The sequence below is a fragment of the Chelonia mydas genome, chromosome 3 (genome assembly GCF_015237465.2).
Source record: "Chelonia mydas isolate rCheMyd1 chromosome 3, rCheMyd1.pri.v2, whole genome shotgun sequence".
In the NCBI taxonomy this organism is placed as follows: domain Eukaryota; kingdom Metazoa; phylum Chordata; order Testudines; family Cheloniidae; genus Chelonia; species Chelonia mydas.
In genome coordinates this window covers 105597003-105618676 of record NC_057851.1, presented here as the reverse complement: position 1 = coordinate 105618676, position 21674 = coordinate 105597003, and the positions used below count along the sequence as shown (strand labels likewise).

Below are 21674 nucleotides of genomic sequence, written 5' to 3'. Positions count from 1 at the left end.
GTACAAGTAAAGGCAGCCATTTCAAGTCATGGGTGATCTGCCACCTTATCTTCCGCTTTGTGCTGGGAGTCTGAAATCAGTGAAGTGACATTTACTTACTATTAGTACTGGGACAAACCCTTCATACCGTGTTACTTATATTTTTTCCTCACAAAATAAGGTTAAACCAAAGCAACAGAAACAACAAAATTATCACAGCCAGTTAGATGAATTCAGCCAACCATGGAACAACAACTATTTAGGCATTCATGAAAGGCTCTATAAATTCATGAGCTGATGCGGAGTAGAAAAAAGGAACAACAAAAGGTGCTTAATCCATAATCAGACACCTTCTTCTGCTTTTAAATTAAAAAAATATTAAACATGCTGCCCGTGAACCTGCCATTCCTTTATATGTAATACAAGAATAAACCGAATGGGCCGTGGCCAGGTGGGTGAAAGCTCAGGCACTTCTTATCAGACTGCCCCACCCTTTACTTATGCTGGAGATGACTGGACGCTTTCCAACTTGACATTCTTTGCATACATTTTTTGGAAGTTTTCACAGAAACTGCTTGCTCTGTTACCAGTTTATCAAGTGGTTAAAATTTTTCAAAAATTTAAATTTCTGTGAAAAAATTTGATTTTTCAGAATTTTTTTACTTTCTAACTGATTCTGTTGTTGCTTATGGATTATGGAATACTTCTCGGAGTGGTATTTTCCCTGGTATTAAATCCTGTCATGCCTAGGGCCAGTGGAAATTGGCAGCAGATTTTCCCTATTTTTGCCCTGGATTTTGCAGATATTTTTGGAAAAATCCACTGGATTTTTAAAAGAAAATTTATACCAAATTATGTTTGTATTGAATAATTTGAAGTAAAACTGTCACTCAGTCTTGTTTTAAATTTCTTGCCCCCCAAGTTCAGAGCTTTCAGTGCCTACTTGAGATTTTCACATGAACCCTCCCCTGCCTTAGAGACCTTCCACTCTCCCATCAGACATTTTCCTGTCCTCGACCCCGCAGGTCCCATGCTAAGGACAAAAATTATGTTTAGACATAATATTCAATTTTTGGTAAAATTTGGTAAAACATAAAACTTGAAATCTTAGCAAGTCTGGGTAGGCTATATGAAAGTACATTCCATACAGATAAGTATTGTAGCTGGATGTTTCTATTAGTATACTTCAGAGTGATTATTCCACTGAGAGCAACAGGGAAGTTCATAGTTCTTAAAGCTAATGTTTCTTGGTGTATATGTCTACACAGCAAAGAAAAACCTATGGCTGGCCTGTGCCAGCCAACTTAGGCTCATGGGGCTCGGGCTTCTTTGCAGGGTAGACTTCCAGGCACGAGCTGGAGCCTGGGCTCTAGGACCCTCCCACCTTGCTGGGTCCCAGAGCCCAGGCTCCAGCTCGTGCCTGAAAGTCTACACAGCAATGAAACAGCGACGCAGCCCAAGTCCACATCCCGCAGCTGGCCCATGCCAGCCGACTCGATGTCTAGGTGCTGTGTAGACATACCCACTGTGTCTGCAGTCTCAGGCAGAAAGCACTATCAGTTTACATTGAAACTGTTCCCTTACCAGCCAAGAGTTCCACCTAACACTTGAGAAAACTCAAGTTCTGTAGAAAAGAATACCCGAAAAGCCCACAAGGAGACCCTCCCTTCACAGAATGGGTGGAAATTCTGCTACATCAACTTCCAGTGGCACTAGTTGCGACATATTTCCTACGTACTGTATATGTTGTTTACATTTAACAAGCCTAGCAAATCTGATCATTTGATTAACCTTACTGTAAAATATACATCAGCTTGGCAAAATCAGTTTTTTAAAAAATAATTTTGATGGATAATATCAACTTTTTTCAATTTTTAATCAATTGAAATTTTCACGATTGTGAGAATCTAGACTCAGAATTATTTAATGACAATAGATGTTAAGATTAAGAAGTTAAAGCTTTATAACTGTTAAAACAAATTGTCAACATCACATGTCAAAACATACCAAGTAAATATCCTTGAAGCAAACTCTAATAACTTCTCAAGCATTGTTTTTGTCTATCTGTAAATTTTGTAATTTGATCATATGTCACTTTGTACGTGTGTACAGTGAAATTGACTTTTAACAACATTTACTCATAAAAATCTAATCCTTATAAGCCTCAATATAAAGTATTTCTTACTGAGAATCTCCTGAAGTATTTTTTCCAGAGGGTACACCGGATGTTTTTTTGGTTCTCTCTGGCATTCCAGCGGAGGACTGCACAGCAGGTCCTTTAAAAGCACAGTACTACATCTCAATAATTTTTTACATTAAATTACTTATTGCAAAATACACACATACATATAACTGCCTGGGTTATACCTCCAATAATCATTAATGTAACTTTTTTTTTAAAGGGACTTTTTAAAAACAAGTATTGCTCCAGATAACTGAGCAACTGATTACCCAATGGATGTTGACAGACATGCTAAGCGGAATGGTATTTAAAGAGAATGAACAGCTTTAGGAATGTGGTGTAGGTTGCTAACAGAGTCTGATGGGGGCGGGTGGGGGAAACCCTGAAAGAAACTTACCAAGCCCAACAATGGGATAGATAACAAATAGCACCTGGTTCCTAACTTCCCACCCTGCTCCAAAAAATACTGAATGCCAAATTCAGCATGTTTGGTGTGTTTAAGGGCTTTCTTGTTTTGCATGGGAAGACTGCCATAGCCTCCATGTTATCATTACTAATTTGTTTTCTCATGCACCTATATGCTTTAGGTAAAGGGATGTCAAAAATAAAATAAAAATAAATCAGAGTAAGAGAAGAATGAACATGTCATAAGGTCTACTGACTGCAGTAAGACTAAAAACTGGGGTGCCCCTTGTAGGTCAAAAGAAACCTTGTCACACAAATTACATGCCAGCTGACAGCAGTGTCATATCAATAATACCTGGCATTCATAGCACCTTTCATTCAAGGATCTCAAAAGGCACAAGGATAATGGGCCCCCCTCTTATAATTTGGGTAAATACTCATCTTTAAACACTCATCATAAAAGATCTCAGACAGAATTACAAGGAAAAGATTCCAGCAATACTTTTCCAATACTGTGCAATCGCAATATATGTAAGAAATGAAAATAAGGACAGCAGATATATTGGAATTATAGTGACACCAAGTGGCAAGGGAAATTAATCTCATTTCTGCCCCATTCCTTCCACAAGGTCCACTATAACGGACAGAAAGATTCAGTTTACTAAGCTGTATTTTTATTTCACATTAATATTAAACCTACATCAAGCTTGATCCAACAGATTTCAAATTGCTGCCATCTACAAAATAACTATTATAGCATACAGAGGAATAATAATGGTGCAATACCCTTCTCATTACTCTTCTCCTTCTATTGCTTCTAGTCACAACCTGGTTCTTTGAGCGCATAAAGATGATGTTGCAGCATTACTGAATTCTTCATTTAGCAAAATCCTTCACTGCCATTAACCTTACTTCTCAATAGTAGAGCTCAAATGCTAAAAACTAATTCTCTTCCTCAGGGACTACTACTGAAAAACTTTCTCCTCAGTTTCACTTTCTGGTGGTCATGCATTTATTTGTATCATGCTGCAAGTACTGGGGCTTCAAGGCATGCAGGGGAATGTTTACATTTAAAATATGCCTAGCTAACTTTTAATGCATTTCTAGTAATTTTTGAAAACCCAAAGACTTAGAAAAAACCTAAAGTACAAAAGGATACAGACAAGTAATTTTTAAAAACGCCCCAATGCTTCCTACATGGAAGCTTTAAAACCTCTCCCTCCTTCCCCCATTTCTTTTCTAAAAAGTATTCTAGAGAAGTGAGTTGAGAACTAGGGCTGGTTGAAGATTTTCAATGGAAATTTTGCAACTGGAAAATGGGGTTTTGTCAAAATTGAAGATTTTCTTTGGGAAAAGATTTTGTGGGAATTTTCCATTGAAAAAAATGAAATGTTTTTACTTTGGGTCGACATTAATCTCTGCGTCTGCCTTAACTACTGCAGTGCCTTATGAAAGTTGTACTTCTGGGTCCCATAAAGAACCACACTGGTTCAGCCACAGAAGTCCCATGAAGCACTGCAGCATCTCAACCATAAGGAAACACTGTGATACATCAAAGAAGATGTAATCTGCCCAGGATGCAGAGGGAACCCAGAACAACAACTACCATGAGACACTGCAGTGGCTCAGCCAAATGCAGAGATTAATGACAATTCAAAACAAAGCATTTGGACATTTCCAAGTTGAAGTTTTTCATTCTGTGAAATATTTTGACATTTTAACTTTGTCCTGATTTGGGATGAAAATGAATGTAGAAAGACTAGTTTCCAACAGCATGGAAATCCCATTTTGTGATCAGCTCTAGTCAGGACCTCCCGAGTTCTAATTCTGCTTCTGCCACTGATTCAGTCACTGGCCTTGGATCAAGACACTTAACTGCTCTGCCTCTGTTTTCTCACCCTGCGCCTCCCAGGATTATTGTAAGGATTATTGTAAGTTTTTGTGCAGCACCCTGAAGATGTGAAGTGCTAAGTATTATTAGTTCTGTATGTTTGTCCTTTTCAATGCGGGGGGTGAGGGAGAAGAGGAGGGAAATAGCTCCTCCTGCTCATGACAGAATTAAGCTAAGATCTAAATTTATTGTTCATTTACCAAATTCTACACGTATAACGCCTCCCCATCCTAGTCGACAAACACAGCCATATTTTCTTCGCCAGTCTGTGACACACTCACGTGATCCAATTACAAACATGGTTACATTCTGTCCACACAGCAGAAGTGTTGCTTTAAAAAAAAGCCACAAAAACAACAAAACTACATTTGTGCAGCCACCCCGACAGTGCTGCCTAACTGGCTGTTGTGGTGCATTCTAGGAAAAGTCTCAGCAGCTCCTCCATAGTGCCTCAGCAGGTGTCACAGTGCCTGAATGATTTCTACACAGAATGGCACCAGACAGCACAGTGGCCAATGCGTTCTGGCATGTGTTTTCATAGAGAGGGTCTGATCCTACAAGTTCCTGAACACCCTCAAGGCCCACTGAATTCAATGAGAGCTGAAAGTGCTTGATGCCCCATGAGCTGCTCAGCACCTTGCAGGATTGGGCCCAAACTGCACTGACAGTGAGTGATGACTGGTTATATAGGAAGACAGCCATCTACTGTAACTAGTCTATGCTGCTGGCAGGAGGTAACACCGTTAGCTGCCCGGGTTACTAAAATAATGTTACCCATGTTGCTGGAGGACACAAACTGCTGTTCGAGCCAACCAGCTCACTAACTGGGTACAAAACTGGCTAAAAGTGGTAGTGCGGACAGGGTGATGCTACTCCGCCACATTTGAGCGGTAGCAGTAACTGGCGCCCAGTTGCAGAGTAGTAATGACCTTGTGCAAGTATTTCTGAATGTTCACTCGCCCAACCGACTGCAACTCCTTACCTGCAATGGCAGCTTCTTGGACTCTGTTCTGAAGCAGTGATTCCACAGCACTTGTTAAGGCTGGTTCTCTCCTTTGAGTCATTTGTTGCTTGCCCTGGTGAGGATAACACAAGCAGTCAGCATAGTTTCATGACAGAACTGACCAGGACTCAACTCCAGCAGAGATTTCATGGAGGTATTGAGAGGAGTCCATTTTCTTAATCCCCTCATTGACAGCAGCAGCAGGCCAGAGCAGAGAGAAAGGCCACCAATAGCTTGCTCCTTCCCCAAAGCATTATTCTCCCATCCAGTCTAAAACAGCCAAGACACTCAGAGAAGCAGCCCTTCAGTGACACACGTAGGCATCTCCCCCTCAACAGCACCATCCCTTTGAGACACCCGGTTCTCCAGGAACTCCCTTTATTAGACACCCACCATCTTAACTATGGAGTTTTTTAAGCCTTTTGGTGGTAGATAAAGAATTTTATCCTTGATTTTTCCCCCTCCATTGTAGGATTTACCTTTCCTTCCATCAGAAAGCTGACCCTCCTCCAAAATTGAAATACTTAAAAGAAAATGAACTGGTGGGCATAACAAGATTTTTACTTTGCTGATTACTAGTTACTAACTCCGTCTGTCACTTATTTACTCTTTTTTTAATTAATGAACAATTTATGTTTTAATAAAATCTTAACAAAATCTTTCAGTAGAAGTTGTATAAACATTTAATAAACACAGCGGCACAGCTCAAGACACAGAGGATTAACCCCACTTCGGAGGCTACCAAAGGAATTCGGCCTTTGATATATCCCTTAGCATAGTACAGTAGTACTCTGTATCCAGCATGGAAGCTGTATTCGTTTTCATTACTCTACAGTTGCTTTCCTGGAATCGGATTAAAGAAGAGTCTGAAGAAGCTATTTTCTCCTCAGCATTTGCTACCATACTTTTCTATAACTTCCTGCAGAGAAAGGAGCTCTTTTTTGAAGCAACTCACATTGCATTTAATTAAAAAACCAAAAATATCATTAGCTTCTCTGTGGTTTAAAGCTACATATGAACGTGGAGCTTCCCTCCCTACATCACAACCCATTCTGTCTGGTGAGCCTGTCTGCAAGAAAACACAAGGCGAGTGTGTTACTTACCGGGGCCTGTTTGCCTGCTTTCTGGCCTGGTGCAAAGACACGTCGTGTAGCTTGTTCTTTGCAAAAACTGATGTGCCGCTCTGCTGCAGCTTCGTTAAACCTTCTCAAGCAGTAAGGACACTGAATATAGTCTGATTACAACAAAGGAATGGGTATGATTGAATCAACAGCTCATAAGATATTGAGAGAGAATTGACTACTCTCTGGGAGACTAGGACTCGGGAGACCTGGGTTCAATTCCCAGCTTTGCCTGTCCTGTTGGGTGACCTTGGTCAAGTCACTTCCCCTCACTGTAACTCAGTTTCCCCATCAATGCTAAGAACTGCCCTTGGCAAAATTCCGCACACCGTGGCAACTATGTTCATTTGATCTGTTTGTTGTAGAGATGAAGGCTGGGTGCCATGATCAATTGCAAAGTGTTGAGATTCTTGTTGTTGACATACAGGGCTTGGTCCAAAGCCCACTGAAATCAATGAGAGTTTCTCTCCCCTCTGATGTTGCACTACAAATCTCTATTCTGCATTCACTGAGCACAACTGGAGTTCCATATGTGGAATGAATGCAGAGTGGGCAAGAGAGTGCCACATTGAAGATATGTAGCATGGATCAGAGAGTAGCATTACTTCGTATAAATGTGGAGGACTATATTATGCTTGGCTTTTAAAAAAATAAAATGGAATAAAACTCTAGAAAAAACAGACATTTAACAAAAAAATGGCACTGTACTATATACACTACAGTTTCTACCAATTTGCTTGGTACTGAAGTTAGGTTTGCCCGCCTGTAAGTGCCAGCATTGCCTCTGGAGCCTTTTGTAAAAATCAGCATTACATTTGCTATCCTCCAGTCATCTGGTACAGAGGTACATGAGTTAATTCAGTTTAAACTAAATGGAAGGCTAAACAGAAGTAGGTCTGCAACTAGGGTCATTGATTTCAAAAAGGAAAACTTTACAAAATGAAGGGAATTAGTTAGGGAAGTTGCCTGGACTGAAGAACTCCGGGATCTGAATGTAGACAAGCCTTGGAATCATTTTAAGTCAAAGTTGCAGAAATAATCTGAAGCCTGCATCCCAAGCGGGGTGGGGGGTGGGGGTGGGGGGGGGTAAGGGGGAAATCTCATACAGAAGGGTTACAAGACCAAACTGGCTCAACAAGCATCTCAAACTGGCTATTAAAAGAAAGCAGAAAGCCTACAAGGAATGGAAAAAGGGAGGGAAACAGCAAGCTACCTCTTGGAGGTCAGAAAATGTGAGGATAAAGTGAGAAATATGAAAAATCTTACAAAGGAAATTAAAACCAATAGTAAAAGCTTCTTTTTAGTTATATGGCTAAAGAAAACAAGGAAAGAAGTCGTCGGACTGCTAAGCACCGAGGATGGGGTGGAGATTAAAGATAATTCTAGGCAGGGCCCAACACCTAAACAAATACTTTACCTCAGTATTAAACAACAGTAATGAGGAGCTTGGGGACAATGACGAGGTGACTAATGGGAACAAGGATACAGAAGCAGAAATCACATCCAAGGTGAAAGCAAAACTGAAACAGCTTAATGAGACCAAATTGGGGGCCCAGATAATCTCCATACAAGAACATTAAATGAACAGGCACATGAAATTGAAAGCCCAATAGAAAGGATTTTTAATGAATCCATAAACTCAGGGGTCATAACCTAAGACTGGAGAACTGCAAATATAGAACATATATTTAAGAAATGGGAAAAAATGATTTGGGAAGTTAAAAGGACTATTAGTTTGATTGCAGTTGTATGCCAGGTCTTAGAACAAATTTTGACAGACAGCGTAATAAAAGACATGGTTTTACAAAATGTAGACCAACCAGATCTCTTTCTTTGAAAATATCTTCAATTTTCTAGACAAAGGAAATGCAGTAGATCTAATCTATCTGGATTTCAGTAAAGCATTTTATATAGTTCCACATGGGAAATTATTCAGTTGGAGAAGATGGGAATTAACATAAGAATTGAAAGGTGGGTAAGGAACTGGTTAAAGGGGAGACAACAATAAGTCATACTGAAAGATGAACTGTCAGGATGGAGGGAAGTTACTAATGGAGTTCCTCAAGGACCAGTCTTTCGACCATTAATGACCTTGATACAAAATGTGGGAACGTGCTAATTAAATTTATGGATGACACATGTTGGGAGATATTGCCAATACAGAGGAGGACTGGAATGTCACACAAGAAAATCTGGATGACCTTGAAAACTGGAGTAATAAAAATGGGATGAAATTTAATAGTGCAAAGTGTAAGGTCATGTAGTTAGGGACTAACAACAAGAGTTTTTGCTACAAGCTGGGGATTTACCAGTTGGAAGTGACAGAGGAAGAGAAAGACCTGAGTGTTTTGGTCCATCACAGATGACTAAGAGCTGCCAATGTGATGTGGCCATGAAAAAAAAACTAATGCAATCCTAGGATGCATTAGGCGAGGTATTTCCAGTAGAGACAGGGAAGTGTTACCATTGTACAAGGCACTGGTAAGACCACATGTGGAATAGTGTGTGCAATTCTGGTCTCTCGTGTTTACAAAAGATTAATTCAAACTGGAACAGGTGTAGAGAAAGGCTATTAGGATGATCAGAGGAAAGGAGAACCTACTTTACAAGAGGAGACTAAAGGAGTTGACTTGTTTAGCTAACAAAATGAAGGTTTAGGGGAGATATGATTGCTCTCTATAAGTACATCAGGGGGGTAAACACCAGGGAGGGAGAGGAGTTATTTAAGTTAAGGTCCAATGTTGGCACAAGAACAAATGGATATAAACTGGCCATCTACAAGTTTAGGCTTTAAATTAGATGAAAGTTTCTAACAATCAGAGGAGTGAAGTTCTGGAACAGCCTTCCAAGGGGAATAGTAGGGGAAAATTACCTAACTTGTTTCATGATTGAGCTGATAAGTTTATGGAGGGGATGGCATGATGAGATTGCCTAAAATGACATATGGCCCATCTGCATCTGGTATTAGCAGATATCTCCAACAACCAGATATAGGACAATAGATGGGGAGGGCTCAAAGCTACTAAAATAATTCTTTTACAGGTCTGGCTGGTGGGTCTCACCCACATGCTCAGGGTCTAACTGATCACCACATTTGGGGTCAGGAAGGAATCCCCCCCACCCCAGGACAGATTGGAAAAGACCATGGTGGGTTTTTGCCTTCCTCTGCAGCATGGGTCACGGATCACTTATTGGTTTGAACTAGAGTAAATGGTAGATTCTCTGTAACTTGAAGTCTTTAATGATTTGAGGACTTCAATGACTCAGCCAGGGGTTATGGGACTGTTGCAGGAGTGGGTGAAGTTCTGTGGCCTGTGAAGTGCAGGAGGTCAGACTAGATGATCATGATCGTCCTTTCTGGCCTTAAAGTCTATGAGAAGCAAGAGGCTCAACTTTCAAAGGTGCTGAGCACCCACACCTCCCTCACTGACCTCTGAAAATCCAAAAGGTGAAATCATCCCAATGCAGAGGGCCAGCATGGGGCCTATGCCTGACTTACAGTTTATTCCAAGTAGTAAGCGCTGAAATTCACCCTTTGTTAGTCAATGGCAGAGTCAGGACTAGAACCCAAGCATCCCAACTCCCACCCCAGAGCTCTGCTACTAGACTAGGGTAACCAGACAGCAAGTGTGAAAAATCGGGATGGGGTGGGGGGGTAATAGGAGCCTATATAAGAAAAAGACCCAAAAATCAGGATTGTCCCTATAAAATTGTGACATCTGGTCACCCTGTACTAGACTGATGAGTTGCTACCATTAAGGTTGAAAGGTCCAATTATTTTGCTTCCTCTGCAATTCATCTATGTTGCTCCACTTCTCCCTGATGCTACTACTCACTGAATGCAGAAACCCTCTTTAGCTGCTCCCAGGGCTGCCCCTAATTCATGCTCTACTCCACCACTACATTTTAAAAACAATCAGGAATGAGGGAGTTAATGTTCACCTTGGATTGCAGAGAATGGAGTAAAGCTGAAGCCCATCTGTGAATAACAGGAACTTATTGTTTTACCAAGGAGAAGCAAGCACAAGAGCAGCAGTAAGTGAAACTAAATCACAAACCTGGATTGATGCTTGGAGGTGGAGGAGGAGGAAGGGGTCGGCCCTCTTTCATGGCTTTCGTGACTTGCTTGGCTGATTGAATAGCATTAATAAAGTCCTCATGCAGCTGTCTCCAGTTAGATTTCTTTTCTGGTTGTTTCTGTAAAGGAAACGTATGGCAACAAACTCTATATATCCATCTATGAGGGTATATAAAGACTTTGACTGAAGGTTCTTTTCTGAAGATTTCAAAAGGAAAAAGAAATATTAAAAACAAATCTTAGGTCAAATCCACTTTCCTGAGTCTTACTATTTCCCCACCCAACCCTCACAAATTAACCAGTGCTCCAAGGGACCAATAAAGAATAGCCTCTCATATCAAGACATTTAGGTCACAGAGGACTATAGTTTATACTGGATGAAATATGAAAGTTAGCATGACAATCCCTTCTCTCTCTCCCCCCCACTTTTGATCTCCTCTTCTATTTTTTGCCTCTTTCCCCCAATCAAAGTCTGAAACTGATTTCTCCATAGCCTGCTGCTGTTCCTAGATCAGCAGCAGCAAACAACACACAATACAGCTACCACAGCAATACAGATAATGATCTTCCTTGAATAAAGGAATAAAAATTGCTTACTGTTTGAATTTAATAGCAATGAAACTCTGCAGCTTTGTCCTTGGGACTTTACAGGCCACAGATGGCTCGAGCTGAACCTTGAGCATTCCTGCACCAGATCAGTGTCCTGCCATCACTTCCTCTCACTGACCTAACTAGAGAGGAAGCTGTAAGAAGCTTGTATGTTATTCATATAAAGAAAAGGAGTACTTGTGGCACCTTAGAGACTAACCAATTTATTTGCGCGAAAGCTTATGCTCAAATAAATTGGTTAGTCTCTAAGGTGCCACAAGTACTCCTTTTCTTTTTGCAAAGACAGACTAACATGGCTGTTACTCTGAAATATGTTATTGATATGTTTCATTTTTAAGGAAAACTCCTATAAGAACTGAGGCCTCCATGTGTTCCTACCGGTTTCACTGTGCACCAGCATGGCTCTTGCACTGAGAAGACGCCTTACGTAACTGGAGGCAACAAGCCACTTATTAGCACTTGATAAAGCACAAAGGCTAGGGCTGGGGACAGGGAAGGCAAGAACAGAGCCAGACCCACAATCGAGGAGACATCATTTCCCAAGAGAGAATGCCACGCACAGCGAAGAACCCTAGGCTCATTCAGGACACCCACTCATCGCTGGAGTGAATGACAACATTTGTTGACCAACGATATTAGAATGAAGTCAACATGCCTGCTACAATTTGAACAATACCTTTGGTGGTGGCTGTTTCTTCACTGAGGGAATTTCAGTTCCCTGCAGTCTCTGTTTCAAAGAATTGAAAGGCTTCCGCTTTTTGGTGAAGACTTTCTTGCATATTGGCTTGTGCCTTAACTGGGATGCAAAGAAAAAACAAAATCTTATGGCAAAACCCTTGTGTTCTGCTAATGCTGCTTCTGTCTAAGGCATTATAATTATTTCTGCCACACTCTGGAATATTGCTAGATGAGAGAGCACAAATAACCTATTTACACCACAGGACAGGTCAGTACTCTGAACACTGATCAGATCAGTTTGTTTCCTTTTTCACAGAGTGAAAGTTTCTTTCAGCATCTGTGTTTAACCTACTGGCATTTACTGCCCCTTCTCCCCCACCCAAACCCTCACAATTCCTCTACTTTCAGTTTTCTGCATCGGGCTGTGTGTGGGGGGGAGCCTTTGTTTTACCAGAACATCTTGTGCAAAATGTCTTCCACAGGTTTCACAAGCTAGCAATTCTTGACTTCCGGCAGCTGTATAAAATTCAACATATCAAACTATTAGTTACACAGGATTTCTTAAGGTCCCCCCCCACCCCCCAAAAACAAAACAAAACACAAAACAATGGTAAGAGCAGGCCCTATGATTTCTGGAACTGATTGTTTTGTTATGAGAAAGCACCCTTTATACAGTCACCCATGGGTTTTATTTTTCTTTCCCCTTTGTGATCTCTTCACCTCAGTGGTGGGGTAAATTCAATACCCCACAGGTCTCCCTTGCCTCTGTTTGTCTTACTAACTGGGTGAAGCTGGCTCCTCATTTCCATATGACAGTTACTTTCAGAAACTTTAATATAAGAAATGTTAGGGGTTACCATTCAACTGAAGACTTACCAAGTGGCACATTTAGATCCTAGGATGATAAATGCCTAGATGGATAAAATTGTAACTTTAAGCCAACTGATCTTCTGCTATATACTTGTTCTAACGTCCTACTCTCTGCTATTGAAGACCACTATTTTTGGCAGGTCTGACATCTCACCCTCCGAGCTGTTGACTTCTTTCCCAGTCCTGCTCCTTCCCCACTGCCCAATGGAAGGAGAGTCTCATAAGCCACCCTCTCTGCTGCCCACCTGTCAGCTCTGTTTTAACTCTCCACTATTCCCTGCCTGAGAAAGGAGTGATGGACAGGTCATGTTGTGATTCTTGGGAGATGGTGTAGTGTGAGGACGAACACAAGAGCCATGTTTAAGCACCAACTGGAGAACTCCTCAACCAGAAAATTCCTACCTTTAATAAACTCCCAGCTGCAACATATCCTGGTCCTCTCTGGAGAACCAGGTATGCTATAAACCCTCCACATCTTCCTTTCTTTATAAAGAAAGATTAAGACTAAGAATGTACACACACACACCCCACAATTCAAAATGAATTTCTAATTCCTTAAAACTATTTGCACGACTATGACCCTTTATCAATTGCATTTAAATAGTCCTGAGCAGTATTCTAAAGTTCAAGTCTTTGAAGTCTGGATCAGTCTTCCAGGCCATGTTCTCATTTCCATATTGAGTTTGTACAGGGAGTTCCCTGTGGAGGAGGATCACCTCCCGACAAAGTACTTGCAGGTTCCAGATCCTCTCTGTATTGTCAGGAAACACTGCAGATGTACCTGATCCCTCCAGAGAAGTACTTGCAGAGTTCCCACTAGGAAGAATGTGGGAATTTCTGCCAAATTCCAAATGTCTCGGAGCTTTTAAGCCAAAAACTTTGTTCCCTGGTCTCAGTTCAGGTAGTGCTTTTGTTCTGTGCTGAATATTCAAGTTTTGTTGTTGCCGAATTTTTATTTTGGCATACTGTTTTTTAAATTCCTTCAGGTTGCAGCACTTAGGTTTAAGCTGAATCAGGTAAAGGCATCCTGAATCATCTTCCCATCAGAAGTTCTGCTGGAGATAGTTCAGACACAAACAGTGTTGACCGATATGCCAAGGAATGCTTTTTATGGGTCCAGTGATTTTTGCAGAAGTCTTTTTGGAGTCCACACTGTTATCTGCACTTCCCCATTACTCTGGGGTAATGTGGACTATGAGTACAATCTTCAAAATCCAGGTCTTGTGAAAATGCTAGGAAGGTTTCATTATTAGATATGAGGACTTCTGGAGCTCCATATCTTTCAACTACTGACTTTGGTTTCTGGATGACCTGTGCTGATGAAGTCTGCCAATATATCTGGAAAAGTAATCAACTACAATACATGTATGTGTGCCCTTTCCAGAAAAACAAATCTGTGGCTAACCACTGCCAAAGTCTGTCAGGTAGCTTTGCAGAGAGTAATGGTTCTGGTGATTTTTTTTTCCTTTTACATATCTTGCAGCCCTCTACTAAAGTCTGAATTGGCCTACTCAGACCAGGCCACCATATGGATTGTTGTGCTTGTGCTCTGTGCTTGTTTATACTTTGGAGTCCTTCATGAATTTTGGCAAGCATCTCTTTCTGAAGTACCACAGGGATAAGAATGCACTGTCCTTCCACTGTGTGAATACTCTCAATATGGGTCTGCTGAAAGGTGACTCCTCTGACCTCACCTTCTTTGGCAGAGTTGAGTCAGTTTCTGGGAAGTCTCATCCTTCAATTGTTCATCTCTAATTTTCTAACGTTAGCTGGCAGATGCTAGAATTGCTGCCAGAACAAGGTCATTAAAGCCTTTGACATGTTTCTCTAAAGCCCTTTCATCTTCTGGTGCTGGCTGCTCAATCTGGGCTCCAGACAGAGTGTTTGTTTCTGGGTGTTTTCCCTGGTATGTGTTCAATGTTGGGGGGAAAAAAATTTACATCACCCACAGTCAAAATTTCTGAATCATAGGTGGAAGATATGACACCCTGCTCATGTCACCTAGAACTGTGTTACCGCCCTGACTCAGTGAGCCTTGCTGCTGCTGCTAAGCTATGAGTAAGCCCACTGATACACCAGCTTGGCCACCTTGCCAGAAAACTGCTCAGGACTCTGCCAGCCCAAACCTTTCCTTGCAAGTAACACACAGTCAATCCCAATTGCCAAGTTCCCCAGAGTCATCTTTTCACTGGACCCTCACAGAAGTTCACTGCCACGCCAGCCTGTTACTTTGGCTAAGGATTTTATTCTTCAGTTTAATACGCAGCACTGAGATGTTTTTGTAACAAAACAAGAGTATGTTTATTAACAAAGAACAGATATTTACGTGATAAGTAAGAAAAAGACTAGGAAACAGTTATAGTTGCAAGTAAAAACAAAACAAAAACATGCTTTCTAGTAACTAAACTGTAACTTCAGCAAGTTGTAATCTTGGTCTAAGCAAGGTTTCAAACCCCAGAGATGTCAACCCCCTTGGTTCAAAGATCCAGCTTTCTCAGATTACAAGAGCTCTGGCCCCTTGTATCCACCACAGCAATGGATAACCAATATATATATTTTGCTTCTGCTTGTACCTTCCTAAATATCATTGAACCTGTTTCAAAAGGCAGGAAGGCTTCCTGGGGTGCAGCCTCCATCCACCCCTTGCAATTGTTAAATGGTCAGCTTTCCTCACTTGCTTGCCTGACGGGTTTATTTGACTTACATGTAAATGTCATTTTCATTATTTTTAGTCTCACCTTGCTTAGTTTATATTGGAGACTCACTCAAGCCAGGAAAACAACATTCCTTTGTCTAGGACAAAGCCTGGGCTTAGGCACTGTCAAACACATTAAGAACAGAATTATAGCTGTGTGCTAGAAATATTTTTACACTGCACCTACATCACACAATACTATTAATGACCAGCAGGTTACCAGTTTGCATATGACACTTTAAAGATACAGATTATGACACTGGCAAATTGGGGGACGGAGTGTATCAGGCCTGATGAGAATTATGGTATGGTGTGCCCTCTGCCACTTGGCATTGAGGGGCTCCCTCACTTACAGGTCATCCATTGGTTTTGAACCCAATAATCCTCTTAGGGCTTGTGATTGGTTTGAGTTAAAATTCAAGCCAGATATGCAGGACCAAGGGATTGCTAGAGCTTCCTTTTCCACCTGAGTATGCCACTGATCAGTTTCTCTAAAGCTTCTTGATATGAATGCAACAGGTCTCCTGGCTGCTTTTTTGTGAGCACTACCCCAATCCATATGAAGAGGCATCCGTTGCTACTGTTGATGGATAGTTTACTGAATAGTGTGTCAGAACAGGCAGAGATGTCAGTAGTTCTTTTATACAATTAAATGCATTTTGTGGTGCAGTCCACCAGATCACATATTGTGATCATTAAGAAAATCTCTTAAGGATTTTGTTAGAGGAGCTAAAATTGGTAAGAATTTTCCAAAATGATCTGTTGTGACCAGGAATCTTCTTACACTAGAAACAGCTTTGGGGTCAGGTAAGGTGAGTAATGCCTTTAGTTTGTTGGAATCCATCTGAATTCCGTTTGCTAAGTATGAGTCCTATAAATTTTATCTTCTTCTTTCCAAATTCACATTTCTCATTCAGAGTGAGCTTGTTGAAAACATCTCAAAACTGCATGTAGTCACTCAAAGTGTTCATTTTTATCTCTACCATATACCAACACATCATCTGCATCGCAAAGGACACCAGACAAACCTGATGCAATCTGAGACAGTCTTTTTTGGAAATGTTTTGGTGCTGAAGATATGCCAAATGGAAAATGATTCAAACAGTACCTTCTAAAGGGAGCGATGAGAATAGTTAACATAGATTCTTTAGCAAGGGGGATTTGCTGGAAGGTTGGGATAGCATCTAACTTTTAAGACTTTTGTGTTTGGTTAAGTGCAGGAAGCACATGTCTTTCTCTACCCATGCTTTTATTAAGTTGTCTAAGATCCACACGAATTGAGATTTTGCCAGTGGGCTTTGGTATACAGCCACCCCCCACATCAGTCACAGGGGAGGGGGGGATCTTGACATTCTTCTTTGACTTTCCCTACCACAGCTATAGAAATGCAGCATGGAGCTGTGAAGCAAAGGGAGTGGTTGATGACAGTCAATTTTATTTTGTACTCCCCTGACAGCTTTCCTAGCATAATGCAGACATGTGGATACACCTCCTCTATAGTTTGCTTTGTGCATTAGTACCAAATCTCTGTACAACTTCTCATGAGTTATGTACCTGGATACTTGGATGCTAATATCTAAACTGTATTCAGCAATAACCCAAATTTAGGTGGATAAATTTAAGATTATGTACTCTATGTAGCATGTAACTTTTAAAAACAAACTTTGTATCTGTGGATAATCTAAGCATTGTACCCAGATGTACACCCTTTTCTCAACCTATGTCTTACATAATTATTTTAACATTAGCTTTAATAAAAATTTTTAATTTACCCATTGTGAAAGGTAGCTGATTGGCAACTCTAGAGACTGAAACGTAGGGGCAAATACATCACAAGTACCTTGATGTGGAGTGGCCACCTTGAGGCAGTTAATCTTCCAGGGCAATTTGCATCCTTAGTCTCTCTACTGACTTTGCACACAAGCATGCCAATTTCGCTCGTGGTGACACAGATAGTTTCCCCTCAAGAACTGACTACAACAGTTTATTTTCCATAGGCCAAAACAGCCATGAGGTAGTAGCACATTTTAGTTATTATTACCCATTAGAACTGGTCAACAAATTTTTGTTGAGCATTTTCCATTGAAAATTAAATTTTTAAGGGGAAAAAGGGCATTGGAATATGCTCTTAGTTTTCAAAACAAATTTCAAGAAGTTTAACATTTCAAGCTTTCTTTTTCAAAACAGCGAGAAAATTCCCACTCACTTCCTTCCCGCATCAGAAAGCGGTGACATTTTTTTTTAAATTAAAGTGAGAAAGTACCGTTTTACTTCCCTCCCCCTGACTTTTCTAGTGGGTAAATGAGTTCACCGGTGAGAGACAAAGGGGGAAAACCCTGTAAAACCTAAACTGTTTTCTGAAACACAACACATTTTTTTAAGAAAAACTTTTCATTGAGAAATTCCATTTTGAGTTCTCATAAAACAGAAATGTGTAAAAAACAAAAATCAAATGACTGTTTTTAAGTTAACCACCTCCAGTGACCATGAAGGAATCAAGTCTTCTACACAGAGTTGAAAGGCTCTCTAGGCAATTATCTAGTCACCCAGGAACCATCTTTAACAAGTGCTATTGAGGCTTTAGATAAACCTGGAACAAAGAGTGGTGTAACTAACATTTGTGAAGGTGTTAATTTTTGATTTCCTAGTATTTTAATATCTGGAATGTAGTGTATGAGACTGGAACAGTAACTTTTACAAACAAAAGCTGAAATTGCCATATACACCATGAAACAAATTTAGGGGACCTTTGATTCAGACTACAAAGGAAATGAGTACTGCAAAACCATATACCGAGATTAAAGTCGACCTGATCTTCCTCATGCTGCCTGCAGCATGGCAAAGAACCAGGTCATTCTATGACATCATAATGGGAGAGTGTATTGTATCACATCTCCAGACAGTATGTCACTACAGAGATTACAGCTCAACAGAAAAAGGAGAAGCTAGATGCCCACACTGAGGTTTTGCTTTATTCCAATCCTTTTAATTTATACGCCACAAAAAAAAATTAGGATCCTTAATGATGCACTGAGTCAACTTGAAGATGACTGCCTGTATTTTTAAAAGCAGGAAGACACATTTTGTGGTTATTACAAATGTGACACAGCCTTTTTTCTTTAGCAGACAATATTTAACAGATGAATTAAATAATGTTCAAGAAAGATTATATTTTGTAGCAGATAAGTAATGTTCATTTGCAAGTTAATTTTGTATTAAGGGGCTAGCAGAAGTTTAGTATTTGTTCAAATAGCTGGGAGTGATCCAGACTAAGCCAAGTAGTAGGTGCATTAATAAATAAGCATATATAAAAATGCATATCAGCTAACAGCCTGTATCACAACCCCAATAAATTACAAGTTTGCATATATTTAGACACAAGCCACCTCTATTTTAAAGTTATGCTGTACCTAACCCAATATGGAAGATAACTGCAGGCATTTTGGGAAGCCACAAACGTTTGATCAGTTCCATGTATACAAGTACAAACTAAACATAAAACCTCACATGCCATATTCCTAATAGTGTCCTTATGATCTTTCGTGTCATAAGAAGATCTGGAGGTACAAGGAAAGAAGAGAGCAGCGTGTATTGGTATTTACCCCTAATTTCTCAAATTTCTGAGGGAAGCAAAACCATTTTCAAATGCTCTCGAATAGGTGCTTAGAAAAGCTGGTCAGTGCCAGCTTAAAGCTGTATACCGGAAAGTCAGGGATCCAAAGAACAACAGAGCAAAGGGGTGGGGGTGGAGGGGGGGTAGGGAGACGGACATGAAATATTTCTCCTATGATTTCAGGGAATACCTGAAGAAATCCTAGGTAGCCTAAACATGTTCTTAGAGCAAATTGCAAACTTGATTATATAAGATGAAAAATATGGCCTAAAACCCCCAAAAAACTATTCATGTACAATGTCAGAATCTAATGAATCTAAACTTGGGAATTAGTTAAGATATGTTCAAACTAAAATATGACAGTGGAAAGTAGAGCTGTGGAGGATGGAAATTCCATTTTGTTTTCACTGTAATTCTGAAAAGTCTTCAAGTTCAAAATTCTCTACAGAAGACTGAGAAAAAAACTGGATAATCAAAACACTTCAATTTTATAATACACCATACAAAATACAATTTTCAAAGTGAAGTATCAAAAGGTTTCATTTTGAAACTGTCAGAATGTCACTGTTTTCCTTCAAAGTAAAATTGCAGTGAAATTGACATGAGTTTGCTAAGCATCTCAGTTTTGACTGAATGGCATTTTTCAAGGGGAAAATGGTTCTCTCAAAGTTTTCTTTCAAACCAACAATAGTACCATGTCTTAACACAACACAATTCTGATTTCATATCAATCTCTCTGCACCGAACACAGGATTAGGCAAAAAAAAGTAGATTGCTGAAGTTTACCTGTAAAGAGGTCCAACCCCTCCCCCCTTATTTATGGGGGGAGAAAAACAAAACACACAGACTTGCAGGTCTAAGGGACTGCATGTGATCTCATAGAAGTGAAGGCAAGGTTTGCCACTCAGCAGTATGAGACTCTTGGCAAGTTTTTTTTAATTGTAGCAGACATTAGGAAAAGAATACCGAGGTATATATAGTAACTTGATTACAACAATTAGCAGGGACATTGTTAACAATGGAGGACCAAAGTAATTCTATAACCTTTTGCTCTATACCATTAGCTCTCCTCAATTTCATTGTTTCCAACCAACATCTTTTTAACCTCTATTCTACCCACTGTTCTCTTTTAGAAACACTCTTGACTTCCCCATTGTGTCTTTGTTCCTGCTCTGGCCTGCTCTTGTTATCCTTACCTTTCATTCATTTTTGCTCTGTAGAGGTGGTAAACCAAGAGAGAAAGGAAATAATGCAGTAATGAAGCAGCAATGGGAAGAACAAGCCTGCTTCACCCTCCTGTAGGCAACTAGAGCATAGAAAAATTCCCAGACTGGCTTATAGGGTATTACCAACATTCTCATGGCATAATGCAAGGCATATCATGACACTGACTGTAGCAAATCGAATAGCTGAAGAAATTGTGATTATTCTTTAGGTATGTAGGACAAAATCAATTAAGATTTTCTTGCTTGATCTGGTTCAGAGTTTTGGCAGCAAAGCCTAGCTACAAGCACATATACCCTTTTTCATTACTTCCCATCTCTGCTTCAGCAACTGAACAGAATATCCAACTGCAGAGGATTATGGCTTGTGTACTTCAGAACTGTACACAACAGCAGACAGATCATAGTACTCTTTTAAAACATGTGGCAATATTTCTAAAAAACTCATGTTCACTAACCCACAAAATTATACTTAACTCAAAATATTAAGCTTTGCACGTTACTCACCTGTTCCATGCATCTGATTCATCTCTATATGCAAATTTCTCAAATTCCCTCTTTGAACACTTTCAGGAAACCTGGGTGCTAGGTGGTCAACTTTTACTTACGCAGTTCAAGTGTTTGCAATAATCCAAGTTGCCAGTTATTAGCAACCAAATAATTAACAATTATGACACATACATCCCTGCCCTATCCTAGGAGATACATGAAAACTAGTATAGCTAAAAGTCAAGTGAAAGCATGAACAAAGGTGTTTTTGTTATACAGGACTTCTACAATTTTTTTTCCCCAGATATACTTCGGTGGGCTAATTTCTACAGATCTGGTTAATACAGAGCGTGGGAAGAGATTTGAGAGAAAAGGAAACTGGTTTTAGGTTTGAATTTCAATAGTTCAATCTCACAAGCACTTCAGATGTTATAACCAAAGCACTTCTAATAGTTTCTATACACAGAGGATTCACACTGCTTTCTGCTATTTGCTCACCCTCATTTAGTGTTCGTAAGGACAAGGGAAATACACGTACTGCTGTGTCAGTTCATACTAGGGATAGATAGAAATTAAAATAATTGCATCAGACCCATCAAGGAGAGAAAGTTTGTGCTGAAGAATTTAAAGAAACTTCCAAAAGCAATAAAACAACCTGACAAAAACTTAAAAACTATGGGAAAAAAACTTATTTTTTTTCTTTTTTAAGCCTCACAGGCACCAGTCCTAAAGTGCTCAAGATTTAGCAGCTAACTGGGATGAGATTAAATTAACTGTAATTTAAATTCTCTCCCCTTATATCCTGGGCACCAGTCCAGAACTCTTCCAAAAATAGCAC

At 40.1% G+C, this 21674-nt stretch overlaps 1 protein-coding gene across 1 annotated transcript in view; it reads right to left on the bottom strand.

Moving 5' to 3' along the window:
- ZC2HC1B (zinc finger C2HC-type containing 1B) overlaps nt 1–20876 on the bottom strand; it is a 37072-nt gene extending 16196 nt beyond the window's left edge. Inside the window, exons 1-7 of the mRNA XM_037893540.2 lie at nt 20855–20876; nt 12398–12462; nt 11945–12064; nt 10640–10778; nt 6564–6694; nt 5440–5533; nt 2165–2255 (exon numbers count right to left, since the gene is read on the bottom strand). Of these exons, the coding sequence (XP_037749468.2) occupies nt 2165–2255; nt 5440–5533; nt 6564–6694; nt 10640–10778; nt 11945–12064; nt 12398–12462; nt 20855–20876 (662 nt within the window). The remainder of the gene's footprint in view (nt 1–2164; nt 2256–5439; nt 5534–6563; nt 6695–10639; nt 10779–11944; nt 12065–12397; nt 12463–20854) is intronic.
- Nucleotides 20877–21674: the final 798 nt, after the last annotated feature.